At 43.1% G+C, this 16,312-nt stretch overlaps 2 protein-coding genes across 2 annotated transcripts; both read left to right on the forward strand.

Moving 5' to 3' along the window:
- Positions 1 to 3,692: 3,692 nt before the first annotated feature.
- Positions 3,693 to 8,804, forward strand: FASTKD5 (FAST kinase domains 5). The gene is made up of 2 exons (XM_072126335.1): positions 3,693 to 3,835; positions 6,402 to 8,804. The coding sequence occupies exon 2, from the start codon at positions 6,438 to 6,440 to the stop codon at positions 8,670 to 8,672; it is 2,235 nt and encodes a 744-aa protein (XP_071982436.1). The 5' UTR covers positions 3,693 to 3,835; positions 6,402 to 6,437; the 3' UTR covers positions 8,673 to 8,804.
- On the forward strand, positions 3,708 to 16,096 carry UBOX5 (U-box domain containing 5). Its single transcript, XM_072126336.1, has 5 exons — positions 3,708 to 3,835; positions 11,092 to 11,184; positions 11,302 to 12,487; positions 12,817 to 12,984; positions 13,256 to 16,096. Exons 2-5 carry the CDS (start codon positions 11,131 to 11,133, stop codon positions 13,462 to 13,464), a joined length of 1,617 nt encoding a protein of 538 aa, XP_071982437.1. The 5' UTR covers positions 3,708 to 3,835; positions 11,092 to 11,130; the 3' UTR covers positions 13,465 to 16,096.
- Positions 16,097 to 16,312: the final 216 nt, after the last annotated feature.

Consider the following 16,312-nt stretch of genomic DNA (forward strand, 5'->3'; position numbering starts at 1 on the left):
CTGCCTGCAGATAGGACACTATGTACAATCTGTTCAGGTCCTCCTGCTTTATAACATGCTACCTGCAAATAGGTCACTATGCACCATCTGCTCAGCTCCTCTGCTCTATAACATGCTACCTGTAGATAGGACACTATATACAATCTGCTCAGCTCCTCCTGCTCTATAACATGCTGCCTGCAGATAGGACACTATGCACCATCTGCTCAGCTCCTCTGCTCTATAACATGCTACCTGTAGATAGGACACTATATACAATCTGCTCAGCTCCTCCTGCTCTATAACATGCTGCCTGCAGATAGGACACTATGCACCATCCGCTCAGCTCCTCTGCTCTATAACATGCTGCCTGCAGATAGGACACTATGCACCATCTGCTCAGCTCCAATGCTCTATAACATGCTGCCTGCAGATAGGACACTATGTACAATGTGCTCAGCTCCAATGTTCTATAACATGCTGCCTGCAGATAGGACACTATGCACCATCTGCTCAGCTCTTCCTGTTCTATAACATGCTGCCTGCAGATAGGACACCATCTGCTCAGCTCCAATGCTCTATAACAGTGATGGCGAATATTTTAGATACTGAGTGCCTAAACTGCAACCAAAACCCACTTATTTACCGTGGAGTGCCAACATAGCATTTTAAGCAGTAACTTATTGCTAGTTGTTCCTCCACATCTTTCAATCGTACCGGCCCCTGAGGCCACTAATACAGTTGAAAGAAGGTAAGTTCAGACTATCATTGTAGCTTCTCTCCAGGGTCTTTCTGTATGTAGAGGAAGAATGGTGGGTCTGGAATGAGAACCTCTAAAGATATTACAGTTCTGTCAACACCTTTTCACTTTTCCCTCAGTTCCAAACAGTCAATGAAGTGTCGCTTTATTTGGTGAACTCTGTACTGGAGTGATGGTCTGAGTGCCCACAGAAAGGGCCCTGAGTGCCACCTCTGGCACCCGTGCCATAGGTTCGCCACCACTGCTCTATAACATGCTGCCTGCAGATAGGACACTATGTACAATCTGCTCAGCTCCTCCTGCTCTATAACATGCTACCTGCAGATAGGACACTATGTACAATCTGTTCAGGTCCTCCTGCTCTATAACATGCTGCCTGCAGATAGGGCACTATGCACCATCTGCTCGGCTCCTCTGCTTTATAACATGCTACCTGCAGATAGGACACTATGTACAATTTGTTCAGCCCCTCCTGCTCTATAACATGCTGCCTGCAGATAGGACACTATGCACCATCTGCTCAGCTCCTCTGCTCTATAACCTGCTGCCTGCAGATAGGACACTATGCACCATCTGCTCAGCTCCTCTGCTCTATAACATGCTGCCTGCAGATAGGACACTATGCACAATCTGCTCATCTCCTCTGTTCTATAACATGCTGCCTGCAGATAGGACACTATGCACCATCTGCTCAGCTCCAATGCTCTATAACATGCTGCCTGCAGATAGGACACTATGTACAATCTGCTCAGCTCCTCCTGCTCTATAACATGCTGCCTGCATATGGGACACTATGTATAATCTGCTCAGTTCCTCCTGCTCTATAACATGCTGCCTGCATATGGGACACTATGTACAATCTGCCCAGCTCCTCCTGCTCTATAACATGCTGCGTGCAGATAGGACACTATGTACAATCTGCTCAGCTCCTCCTGCTCTATAACATGCTGCCTGCATATGGGACACTATGTATAATCTGCTCAGCTCCTCCTGCTCTATAACATGCTGCGTGCAGATAGGACACTATATACAATGTGCTCAGCTCCTCCTGCTCTATAACATGCTGCCTGCAGATAGGACACTATGTACAATCTGTTCAGCTCCTGCTGCTCTATAACATACTGCCTGCAGATATGACACTATGTACAATCTGCTCAGCTCCTCCTGCTCTATAACATGCTGCCTGCATATGGGACACTATGTATAATCTGCTCAGCTCCTCCTGCTCTATAACATGCTGCGTGTCCTAGTGTCCTATTGTATATTGTATATCCTATTGTATGTTCTCTATAACATGCTGCCTGCAGATAGGACACTATGTACAATCTGTTCAGCTTCTGCTGCTCTATAACATACTGCCGGCAGATAGGACACTATGTACAATCTGCTCAGCTCCTCCTGCTCTATAACATGCTGCCTGCATATGGGACACTATGTATAATCTGCTCAGCTCCTCCTGCTCTATAACATGCTGCGTGCAGATAGGACACTATATACAATGTGCTCAGCTCCTCCTTCTCTATAACATGCTGCCTGCAGATAGGACACTATGTACAATCTGTTCAGCTTCTGCTGCTCTATAACATACTGCCGGCAGATAGGACACTATGTACAATCTGCTCAGCTCCTCCTGCTCTATAACATGCTGCCTGCATATGGGACACTAAGTATAATCTGCTCAGCTCCTCCTGCTCTATAACATGCTGCGTGCAGATAGGACACTATATACAATGTGCTCAGCTCCTCCTGCTCTATAACATGCTGCCTGCAGATAGGACACTATGTACAATCTGCTCAGCTCCTCCTGCTGTATAACATGCTGCCTGCAGATAGGACACCATGTACAATCTGCTCAGCTCCTCCTGCTCTATAACATGCTGCCTGCAGATAGGACACTATGTACAATCTGCTCAGCTCCTCCTGCTCTATAACATGCTGCCTGCAGATAGGACACTATGCACAATCTGTAAAGCTCCTTCTGCTCTATAACATGCTGCCTGCAGATAGGACACTATGTACAATCTGCTCAGCTCCTCCTGCTCTATAACCTGCTGCCTGCAGATAGGACACTATGTACAATCTGCTCAGCTCCTCCTGCTCTATAACATGCTGCCTGCAGATAGGACACTATGTACAATCTGCTCAGCCCCTCCTGCTCTATAACATGCTGCCTGCAGATAGGACACTATGTACAATCTGCTCAGCTCCTCCTGCTCTATAACATGCTGCCTGCAGATAGGACACTATGCACAATCTGTAAAGCTCCTTCTGCTCTATAACATGCTGCCTGCAGATAGGACACTATGTACAATCTGCTCAGCTCCTCCTGCTCTATAACCTGCTGCCTGCAGATAGGACACTATGTACAATCTGCTCAGCTCCTCCTGCTCTATAACATGCTGCCTGCAGATAGGACACTACTGTCCTGCCTGGGACTCTGCTCCTTCCTTTATGTAAAGTTGTTATTAGCAGTGCTGTCCTGAAATACTCTGCACTGCTGTTGACCTCAGTGTGTGACCTCCCACTGGTTTCAGCCTCCATTGCACGGTCATAACAACTCATCCAATGACATCAGTCTCCGTCCTCATTGATGGAATCAAGTCGCGTTGGGACAGATTTTTCCATGTTTCTGAGCTAAACATTTTCCTATCTAATAACAAGAACAAATCCTCTGCTGCCATCATTACATCAGGGCTTCGGGAAGGCTGAGTAAGTAGTAATAAGCCACATCGCTCGTTATTTACTGACAGCAAGCACAGGTCTTGTAATGCTCCGCCCACACAACGAACGCTCATAATCCCTCCCACATCAGATGGTAAATTCTCTTGCTCCGCCCCCACTTCCTCTCTTCCGCTTCACTGACGCAACTCCAGCTCCGCCCACTAACTGGCAACCCCGCCTCCGCCATTAGCCCTACTTCCTCCCACTTACTGGAGGGGCGCTTGGAGATGACGTCTCTCAAAGAGTGACCAGGCCTGCTGGCTTCCAGTCACGCCCCCATCTCATCGCTGACATTGTCACGTCATCAGCGTGCGCCGCCGGATTGCGTCTCTTCCCAGTGCATGGACAGGCAGCGGTAGAGGAGAGCGGAGCCGGGTATGTCACCTCATGTAGTGTCCGCAGAGTGTGTACGGGGCTCAGTACATACAGATGGGGCTTCTTGTAGACATGAGCGCCATAGGTCTATCCTTCTACTCCCTATATGTCAGCCTAGGCGGAGGCCAACCAATCACAGTGCAGTTTATATTTTCTCGGAGCAGCCTCATATCCATAAGCCGGCTTCTGATTGGCTGCGCAAGGCTCTGTGTGATGATAGGGTCTTCACTGCTCAGCAGGAATCTATTGGAAGGTTTATTAATTTATTAATTATATACATTTTTTATGCAGTGCTACATACAGTAAGAGGCAACTTACAACCCATAGAATTGCTGTACAGTTGCATGGTGGCACATAATCTATATGTAAGCTGGAAGCCAGGGGTGTAACTAGGAGAGACTTCTGCATGGGGCCCCCTTACCATATACATACTACTCTCATATACACACATTTCTATACCTATATACATAAACATACAGTTCTTCACAAATACACACACTTTTATACACACATACCATGCCATATATAGATATACAGTGTGTGTGTGTGTATATATATATATATATTTATTACACACACACACACACACACACCGTATACAAATCACATACACAGACATACAGAGCTTATACACATCAGAGATACAGACATACAGCATATACACACCATATACACATACAGCTCCACATATAGTGGCATATACAGGTGTACAGTATATATACACCATTCACCGTATTCACATCCCAGATACATACAGCGCCACAGTAGGTGGCATATACAGAAGTACAGTACAGGCGGTCCCCTACTTAAGGACACCCGACTTACAGACAACCCATAGTTACAGACAGACCACTCTGACCTCTGGTGAAGCTTTCTGAATGCTTTACTTTAGTCCCAGATTGCAATAATCAGCTGTAAGGTGTCTGTAATGAAGGTTTATTGATAATCCTTGGTCCCATTACAGCAAAAAAATTTTAAATTCCAATTGTCACTGAGACCAAAACTTTTTTTGTCTGGATCTACAATTATAAAATATACAGTTTCGACTTACATACAAATTCAACTTAAGAACAAACCTCCGGACCCTATCTTGTACGTAACCCGGGGACTGCCTGTATATACACACCATATACACATCCAGCAAATACACATCACACACATATAGCTTATATACATCCCATACAGTATATGTTATATACACATTATGTTTTACAATATGCAGCATAACACACTATATGCAGCACATCCTCCATTCTTTAGAGTCAGGGCAGATGCCAGGACCCCTGACACTGTGGGCCCCATAGCGGCTGTTATGGTTCCTTCCACTGTGGATACGCCCTCTGCTGGACGCCATTGTTCTGTGATAGGCGGCCATGTTTATAGTACTGCTGTTGGGTGGGGGTCAAAATCCAGTGGGCATTGTAACAAGAAAATTACTTCTGTCTTCTCCATGGGGCTTAAGGTGACATGGTACTGAAGTGTCCACCATTGGGGGGGGGGGGGTGCTCTACAGCAGCTACTTCAAGAGGCAAAACCTCTACTTGTGTCACTATGACCCTCTATTGGGGTTTATTCAGCCAGAAAGCAGAGTGTTATTTGCTCATGTATAACTGTTCTGGTCTCTTCTCATTCAGACCGTATTGTTTTCTGCATCCTGGAGAGTTGTGTATCTTTGTGTGTGTGTGTGGTTTTAAAAAAAAAATTTAGCAGCAGAACTGTGGAATATGGAGTTTGGAGTGTCCTCACACTGCTGTGTCCTGTGTTCTCTGAAGCCATTGTTAGATATGTGTAATCGCACCCTTGTGTCTGTGTAGGTGCAGGACTGTGAAATATGGATTTATATTCCAGGATTGTAGCTTCTTCAGGTGATACAGTGGTGCTCTATTAACTCTTTCCATTGAACTGCTCTAAAGTCTCTTCTCCCTACTTGGAGTTACTGCTAATAACACACACATCGATATGATTACATATCTCTCCAGGGGCAATATCAAACACCTGTCTGCAGTGAGCACAGCAGCCCCAGTACACTTGGAGAAGCTCTAATCTTGGAATGTAAATCCATATTTCACAGTCCTGCTGCTACTAACAACATGTGCATTCATACAGACAAGGTCCTTGTTTATGACCTTTGTTCTGTTGGTGCAAAGGAGGTTAAAGTTTTTTTGTTTTTTTTTTTGGTTGGAAAGCCTTAAGCGGTTTTCCATGGAAAGACTATAAGTATCTATTTGCGATGCTCCGACTGCTGGACTCCACTAAGTGATCGTTCTAGTATTAACTCTCCTTGTTACGTCTGGGTTATTACTCTTTCTCCTGATTTTTGCATCTATTTTGATGATTTTTGGTAACTTAATTGACTTCTCCGTTTCCTTTGACCACCATGAGATGATTGGACGCTAACAGTCGGAACTATAGTGACGTATCTTTCGATACGAAATGGATCACGAAAATCTTGTCTCCTTTCTGCTTTATCTTTTGGATTTTTTTCCATCTGATTGTGTTTTTTTTTTTGCACCAATATTATCCCTGGAAGACACTCATCTTCATTCTCCATCTACCCTTTTTTCAGTACTCGACGAACTCCCGTTTCGGTACCTCAAGACCCATGGCCACTGGACTGTGTCGAGGATTGCAAGGAGGAGTTTTCCGCACAGCAACATTTTCATCCTTGAATAGATGGACAACTATTAAAATTCCAGATAAACTCTGCAGAATTAATATTCAGTCCTCTTATTTCAAGAAAGTAGACGGCAATACCAGAGACCATCAAGATCTTACAAGAATCGGTGACATTGTGAAGAGACAGCCAGAACGTGACTACAAACTGCTGGGTAAAAATGCAGCTCCCCGGCCTCGGGTTAAAAAGCTGGTGTTACCTCTTCGGAATCAGGAGAAAATTCCAAAGAGCTATAGAAAAAACCGAGATGAGGACTTGTATGATGATGTAGAATCTTATAATACCACGGCAGATCCAAGAGGCTTCCAACAAAGTAGAGCAGAGTACAAATCTCTCTGCTACAACTCTGAACATACTATGGACATCTCCATGGAAGAAGGCGAGGCTCTTCTACAGAAACTGGCCTGCGGTGATAATCTACCTCCAGCAGAAGTCCCAGATTTTCTGGAGAAATTAAGTCAACTTCCTGAAGACCATATTGTCAGGCTCAAATCAAATAAAGTTTTTCAAAAACTATGTATCAGCAGCATCGAAAACTTTCAGCTTTACAGTCACCAAGACCTGATTCAGATCTTGACTGCCTTTGTAAGACTCAAAATTCCCTCGAATCACCCCATGTTAAAAGCTTATGAAAAAGAGTTTAGCCGTCGAGTCTGGCACCTATCAACCAATGAGTTGCTACTGGTGGCTGACGTGTGGAGATGCCTGTCGTTCAGTGTCCCTAAATTTTTGGACATAATGTACAGTTATATGCAATTACGCTGTATGGACCTAAGTTTAGTGCAGGCCATCCAATTAATATATATAATCGGTGAAGGGAGACGCGCCCCCGAAGAGCTAATGGAAAAACTAGAGGCTGTTGTATTGAGATACCTCCAGACCATCAACATGGAAGAAATCGGTACGGTCTGTTTAGGCTATTTTAAGATCGGTCATGGATTATCAGAGTATTTAATGAGGAAATTTGGGGATATGATCGTAGAAAACATAGAAGACATAAGCAACTACTCTTTAGTAAATGTTCTTAAGATGTTCCGCTTCACCCGTGTTGACCATATAGACTTTTTCAAGCAGGTTGGACGGGTGTCCTGCAAACGTATCCCTAACATGGGCATTCAGGGCATCATGCACGTTACCCTTTCCTTTGCCTCAATGCATATTCTAGATGAAGACCTCATGAACACGGTCGCTTCAGTTATCCCAGATCGAGTCTCCTACTGTAGAAGCAAAGACATTGCCAAGTTGTTATGGTCCTTTGGTATCCTGACCTATAATCCTCCCAACGCTGATGTTTTTTACTCTGCGTTAATTGACGCCATCCACAAAAATCTTCAAGAATTTCAAAACTTTCCTGAACACTTCTTGACTTGTCTGATGGCCCTTGCATTCTGCCACAGGTTCCCACTAGACCTAATCAAGGTGGTCCTAAGTGAAGAGTTTATAGTGCAGTCTACTAAAATAAGCATGTTCGAACTCAAGAAAGATCTCTTCACCATAGCCGGCAGTGTCGAGATTGAATGTCCCGACTACACGGGAGAAACCATCTCCTCTCAGCTGCGCCAAGAAATAACAGATATGCTGGTACATTTATCCACCCAGGACAATTATACGAAGAAGGAAGAACTTGAAGCTGCTTCGATGTTAGAAGCTTTGTTGGGAGGAGCGGAGTTCGTTAAGCATCACATGATCTTGCCTCATACAAGGTCGAAAGATCTGGAGGTCCACTTTGATACTAACAACAAGCCCATTCCGATAAACACAAAAGTTGAACAGTCAAAGAGGAAAATCAAAGCTGTTCAAGTCACCGATGACCTCATGAGTCAACTACTCAATAAGAACCTGAAACAAACTCCAGACGGGTCTAAGATTTCCGCCCAACTCACAGAAGACCTCGTGTCCCAGTTGACCACACGTCGGAAACAGAAACCCTTAACTGAGGTTATTAAGCTAGCATTGCAGGTAACGAACCGGAATCACTATTGTTATGGACGGAAACTGCTCTTGGGTCTCCATCATATGAAAAGGAGGCAGCTGCAGAAGTTGGGTTACGTGGTGGTGGAGCTGCCATACTGGGAGTGGTATCCTCTGACCCACTGTTCACAATCGGAGAAACTTTCTTATCTGCATTACAAGGTGTTCAGCTGCCTGGAGAGTGTGAGGTGATGGTCCATTGTGTTGACCCGTGGTCACAGAATAAACCGGAATCTACTTGGGATTCACATATTTTATATCTCTGTCCCTCACCCTGATGCTATTTAAACAGTTTACAATGTGAATAAAAGACTGTGAGATTTATGTTTTTTGGTGTTATTTATTATATTAAAATTTTTCTCTCGATAAGAATGAGGCAGCAGTATTCACCAAACAGACCCCCCCCCCTCCGACCCAAAGTTTTACACTTTAAAAGTTTTTCACGTTGTGAAAGCCGTAAGAAAATAATGCAATATTATTATTTTTTTTAAATTATATTCCATTTGATTTTGGAATTTTTTTTTTTTTTTCCTGGTTTCACAATAAGTTGGCCAACATTTTTATAGGGTAGAACAATATGACAAGTCCTTCTAGTCCTGACCCATTTCCCAAACTATTTCCTATTCCCTTAAGTGGCAAGATGATGATCGTAGGGGACGGCCTTGTCGACAAAATTTGATTTTAGTCTTGCGCGACTCTCCTTGTTGATACCAAACGTTGAGTAGAATAGACTTGGTGCGTTGGTGTTTCATGTTGTTGTGGCTGAATTTTTTTGACATTTTTGGTTATGTTATACTTTTTAATAAAATGAGATGCCAAGCCAAGGATGTCATCATTGTTACATGTTGTTTTTGATATTTCGATCTAGTCGTATTCACTTTTGATCAGCAGGTGGCGCCATTGGCTTCCTAACGGAATGTTTTTGTTCACGGCTAACGATAGCCAAGGATCAGATAACGGTATCACTATTACACGAAGAAAATCATCTCCGCACGTTAAATAGAGCCCTCGGACTGTTATGGAAAAACTTATAGGCTGATACAAACTATAACTTTTTCTGGCCTTACCGGAGGTTTATCAAAAATTAAATAAATCTTTTTATGGCATTATATTCGGCAGCGCTTTACAGATCATGGGGTACATATAAAATAAGACATTGCAGAAGAATAACCTGGTCAGATGTAATAATAGAAATGAGGGTCCTGCTCACAAGAGCTTACAGCCTAACACGAGGAAGGGGTGGCTCTGACGGTGACTTGCACAATGGTCCAGCAATTCTTTAAGGGGTAAAATAACGGAATAGATGATGTTGAATGAACCAGTCACAAACCACTATTGATATTTACAAAAACCAGGGGAGCATCAGTCCGCAGAGAAGCCTGTTGAATAGTATCAAGTGATGAGGGATCAGTCGAGGCTTAGATAAAAGAAAGTGAAAGTTGCATAAGGTTAGGGAATGTGATGGGCCTGCCTAAAAAGCTGTGTTTTTTAGGGCACGTTTAAAATTATGGTGGTTGGGTGGTAGTCTGATAGTTTGAGTTGGTGCATTCCAGAGAATAGGTGCAACTCGGGAGAAGTCCAGGAGACGTGAGTAGGAGGTTCAAGTGTCATGTTCAAGAGGGGCCTGGATGGAGAGAAAAAATATCACAGGTTATGGGGAAAAAACATTTATTTAATTCTTAAAGGTTGGACTTTTTTTTCTTTTTCCAGCCTTATATACTATGATACTATGAAATTAATAGAAGAAACTAGTTTTAGATCAATGGAGGGTCGAAAAGCACAGGCTGGTTGATAGACTGAGAGGTGCAGCTCTGTGCCGAGCTTTGTGGACTATGGTGATCAATATGAATTCCATATGGAAGGTGATGGGTAGCCAGCGCGGTGACTGACGAAGGGTAAAGACATTGTGTTGCATCTTCCATTTTTGGCTGTTGCATTGAGAATAGATTGTGGAGTTGAGAGTTTAGGAAGTGGAAGACCAATTAGTAGTCAAGACGATGGTGAATAAGAGGAACCATTTGGGTTTTAGAGGTTTCCAAGGTCAGTAAGGGGCGGATTCTAGAAATGTTTTTGAGGTGCAAGCAGCAGGAACGTGCTAGTGGTTCCATGTATGGCGCAAATGAGAGGTTGGGGTCCAGCACAACCCTAAGAGAGCAGATCTGCTGCCTCAAAATTATGGTGATAGCCCCAATGTAAATGAAGATGTCAGGGTTTGGTTGATGGTGGAAAGACAAGAAGTTCCGTCATAGGAAGTTTAAGCTTCACGTAGAGAGAGGTCATAATCTTGGCGACAGCAGAGAGACAGTCACTGGTGTTCTGTTGTAAGGCAGGCGTGATGTTACATACAGTTGTATATTGTTGGGTATGTTTGTTGTTCATGTATTTTATTTTTTTTTTGTAGGGATGTGTTAACAGTGTCTACAATACCAAAAATGTAGGAAGTCATAATGCTGAGAATTCTGCCGCCGTATCCGTAAAAGTTTTTATTTAACTTTTCAATAAAGTGTCCATCTTGTACGGTCATAATATTCTTGTAGCCCTCACATTGCTAGGAGGCTGCTCTGTAATTGGTCAGAGGCTTGCTGATTAATAGACTGGTTTACTCTCGTAGGTCTTTCTGTGTGGAGATTGAACAGATTATTCCACCACCATGGTTGTGAACCTCTGCCTTCCTCAGTTCAAGCCACGGGTCTTTTGCAATAAGGTAATATTTTGGCTAACCCTGACGAGTTATAATCTATATACGTCATGCCTAAAACCCTTTGCAGATGTTCTCCGTTTTCTTTGCATTGCTCTAATACAATGCATCTTTTATCTTTAGATCAGTGCTGATGGATACGAAGTGGAGAATCTGGTCTCCGAAGACCTCGCTAAAAGGAATCGTGGTTTTCGCTGTGAATATTTCATTAAGCCTCCCATCCACATCACTTTTTCTTTTCCCTTTAACATAGATATATGTAGGATTAATATAGACACTTCCTCAGGGGGGCACCAGCACTTTTCAGGAATGGACATTTATACTGCTACCTCCACCAATAAAATGTCTTGGAATAACCATGAGGTGAACCAGCCGACTATGGTTGGCCAAACACTGGACAAAGAAGTCTTTGCTTTGGTGGGAAAAGTTGTGCTCAAAAATCAAAGCAAGGCAATGTTTAATAATCGAGGGTTCAAGCCCAGGCACCCGTTCCATCAGACCGATAATGTGATGTCCTACCATGGCTCTTCTTGCCAAGATCTGTGGAATAAGGGGCAACACTCTCTAAGTAATGTTACCCACCTTAAGATCTGCATAACGCATGTAGCCGGGGGGATGCCTTGTAGTATTAAGAGGGTGGAGGTATGGGGACAACCTGCTAAGACTTGTACTAAGGAGGTGGTGGAAAATGTTTACCAAATCGCTTGTCTAAGTCTTCCACAAGGCTTCGGGCAACAGAGCCCCGCATCGCCAATGGAAAGTAACCACATGTCTTATAGCAACTCAGAAAATGCACAGCACAGTCTGAGCGAGCTCGCCAATATCCTCCAAGATGTCCCTGAAGAGTTTCTCGATCCAATTACACTGGAGATCATGACTTTCCCCATAATCCTTCCATCGGGGAAAGTCATTGACCAAAGCACACTTGATAAATGCAACCAAAGTGAAGCGTCATGGGGCAGAATGCCGAGCGACCCATTTACAGGTGTCCCTTACACTCCGCACTCCCAGGCCCTCCCTCATCCTTCCCTCAAAGCCAGGATAGACCATTTCCTCTTACAGCACAATATTCCTGGCTCCAACCTCTTGGGAAGAGCCCGAATTGGTGGCCCGGTGACTGCATCTGCCATAGCGTTGTCCTCCATGAAGAGAAAAGTGGAATGGATGGAAGATTCGGCCAACGATGGTGATAATGTAGACACTTACTTCTCGGCAGTGAGCGGCCTCTCGTCTACCTCAGAGTTTGGAACAAAAAAGATGAAAACTGAGAACGACGGTCACACATCACAGATGGATTGCTCAAATTCAGGTATTTCCTAAGTGAAATTTATGAGACCTTCAACTCAAAAAAACTTGACTATAGATATAGGTATGAATAGCCAACATGGCAGAGGCCCTCTATCTATGTTTGCCAACCTGCATTGGTTTCATCCAAAACATCAATAGCAATAGCAGAACCTGCAGAGGGAACCAGTTGTATTAACTATTCATACTGATTTTTTTGGTTTGTTGGGTAGATTTTTTATTTATTTGTTAAAGTGTTTAAAGCACAAGTTTAAGACATTAAGGTTTTTTATATATATATATATATATATATATATATATATATATATATATATTTTTTGTTTTTTAATACAGCGTCCATATCCCATGAACAGAGACTCACACAAAGCCTGGACCAGGCTCTCACCACAGCCTTGGGCTCCATGCCCTCATTTACAGCAAAGTTTATGAAGGGTCAGCATCAAGGCTTTCACTTGGAGAGTGCCATGAACCCACCCTGGACCCCAGCCTCAACTTTTACTGGTATGGTTCTAGAAAAACGTCACAGAGGAGATATATATTATATTAGGTGGCTTTTTAGGGAACTTACTCAAATTTATGCCCAATTTGAAGCTAGCAAAGCAGTGTTGTCTGCCTTGTATACGATTAGCACATACAGCTTGGCCAGCCAAGAAGAGTTCATAATGTCCTCCTTAATCTTGTGGACCTTCTGGTTCCACGTTGAATTATTTTGGCTTTTTGAATCTTGTGTAACTAATGTCTCTTGTGTGTTTTGGGTCTATCTCTTCTACAGAGCACACAAGGAGCGGCACGTTTCAAGGCTGCACATCGTGTATGAGGACATTTTCGGTCTATTGTAAGACTGAACCCATCTACCAGCTTTCCTGCGGCCATCTCATGTGTCGCCCTTGCCTGGCTGAAACGCAAAAGTCGCTCTCTATTGTCTGCAGGCATTGCAACCGGACCGTCGCCACGCGTGATGTGCTGAGGGTCCACCTGTGAACCAGACAAGCCAATCACGTCCAGCTTCCTTACGGGGGACATAACGCTTAAATCGGACACAACCTTTGCTGCTATTCTCTACAGACTTGTGCATATTTATTTAGAAAGGTCACATTAGGAGTTGTAACCAGCGCTGTCTCTGCTAGCTGTACTAGTGAAAAGCCCCCAAAAAGTTTAGGTTTTGTGTTTACAATGGGCTTCCATACAGTGTTATCCTACAATAACATGGATGTCTGATGGAACCTGATATGGAATCAAGTGCAATTGTGTATCGTGATCCTCATGCTTTCCTTCCTTAGGTGCCTGGTTCGTTCACTGTGTGGTTTCAGTATTTTAAGGCCTCATAATGGCATCTATTCTGCCCCGCCAGGCATCGGGGACTCCCTAAACAAATACTACCCCATGCTTTCCTTTTGTTTAATAGTGCGATTTGTTAAATTGACATCAAACATATTTGTTTCGAGGGCTTGAGTTGCCTGATGCCTACATGTTGTGTAAACTTCCTGTCGAATGATATATTCGCAATATGGCTGCCTCCTTTCAATAATTGAACATCTCAGGTACTGTACTTCAAGTTTTGAGATCCAATTCCCGAGCCGTTCTTTTTTGGGTTGCTTAAACATGGTAGTTTTAGTGGGATCATGTATGAAACCGTGGCCAGTATGGGTATGAGGGAACCTTCCACGCATGTGGTAGGGGACTCATGAAAATTGGACATCTTGCCTTAGGTGAGATGTATGGTACACCTCTAACAAATTTTTCTTCACTAGCAGTCTGCAAGCATCTTGTCATCTTGGTTAGAAATTGCCTCTCAATAGGAAACATCCTGGTAAACTTAAGCAAAGTTTTGGCCACTGATGGGCCTGTGGCTGTATCAAGTGTAAAGCAGGCCAAGGAGAAAGCTCCAATATGAGCCTTGGACATCAAGGGAAATCTGACAGTAATTGATTTTAGTTGTAGGAAGGTGTTTCCGGACAATGAGGAGACTTTAGAGACTCTGTAAGGAGGCCCCATGCGCCATACTATATCATCGTAGATAATGTTGAATTAAGACGTAGGTCCAAAAGGCCGATTTATAATCCCACTGGTTGGACTTTGGCCTTTAATAGACTCGTAAACCTATCTTTATGTCAAGTCTTGGAACTAGTTCCCGGCTGATCACAAAGGCCTTCCTCCCACTCGGCATTACTGAGTGTGACACTTCCTCAAGCACAGTAGACCCTTCCATACAATTTGATACCAATGGCCCTTCTGATTTTGTTTCGGAAACGAGAAAGATACGTTCACGTTTTGATTCGCCATTGGAACATTCCCTTACGGCAAGTTGAGAATCATTTTGAAACTGGCGCGTGAATATAACACTAGATACAGAAATAATACGACGCCTATGATTCCAATCTGCGTTTATCCATTTCCAACCATCATTGATTTCCCATTGGTGGTTGATGGAATAAAATTATGCGACAACTGAAAGTCACAGAGATTGGATTTCCAGTTCATTCTGGGAATACTTTCGAATTCTTTCACTTGACCCTCACTGTATTTTCTCTCTGACAATATGACTATGAATGTAAGTCAGAAACGACTTTTATTTCCTTCACCTTTATCCTCCGTTATGTAACTAGTGGCCGCTGCCGTAGGACTGATCTTTTCCTTTTGGCTTAATTTTTTTATGTTTAAAGTAAGAAATTCAACATTCAGCACTAAAAAATTTTGTGAATTTACAGTCTTACTGTTTTTGGGCGGAAGGAATATATTTTTTTTCTAATTTGAGCGTCAGAGAGTTCCTAAAATTCGATCATACTTTTACCAAATCCACAAACTCCTCAAAGGGTTTGGATCTGTTAACAGGTGATGCTGTATTTTGTATAGCCCAACCCCTTCCTGTGCAATTTTTGCCTCTAATTTTGACACCCAAAAATGCAAACTGGACTTCTAATAATCTGCCTTGACCAACCAAGGGACTTACAACCATCAGCATATTTGGTGCCTAAACTAACGATAATAAATGGCAACACGTAGAGGGTGTAGGAAAAAAAGGTCCCAACTTTTTAGAGGACAACTATTACATGGTGCAAAGAGTTGCAGTTGGAGGTTAGGCGTCCTTGTTAAGGCTATCGGACAGTCTCTCGTAGAATGTTAGTGGATGGCAACTTCCTCTTCTCAAACCTTCATTGCTACATGTTCCACCAAGATACCTGTTAATCGGAGAATCGTGTCACTTGGCCAACTCAAAAATGGTATGTAGTATTATGTATCCCTTGTAATGTGAACCTTTACAGATCTATCCATGGCTCTTTTTGAAACTTAGGGTATATCTCTTTGAATGACATAGATACAAGTTTGGCAAAGCTGTAATGAGGGGGGGCTTGGTACAGTTCCTAAATGTGTCTTACAGGATATTTAATGGAGCCGAAAATGCCTGTTTCTTGTGCCTTTGTGTAAGTAAAACTGTGTAAAAAATTCAAGCCAATGTGAACGCGGGCCAAATACTTTCACAAGCACCTTTCTTGTCTTACCACAATCTCGATAATCCACCAATGGGTGAAGAAACATGTAGTACGTTCTAGTCAAATTGGATAACAGCAGCTAATTGATGTCACATATACCACATTAAAGGTTTATAAAAATTTGTGACGGTGTGATTTATTTATTTTTTTTCCTTTTTATATCCTCAAAAATATTTAGGAAGACCGCAGTCATAGATGGACATCCTTTCCCAGGTCATGACCTGGTGTTTCCTTGTTAGCCCCAATGTGTTCATAATATGGGTGCCAGGCTTTCCTGCATAGCTCTAACACTGTGTATCTCGATAAATAGTCCATAGAGTAAAGAGGTTGACTGTGAA

This window comes from Engystomops pustulosus, chromosome 1, assembly GCF_040894005.1.
Source record: "Engystomops pustulosus chromosome 1, aEngPut4.maternal, whole genome shotgun sequence".
Classification (NCBI taxonomy): Eukaryota; Metazoa; Chordata; class Amphibia; order Anura; family Leptodactylidae; genus Engystomops; species Engystomops pustulosus.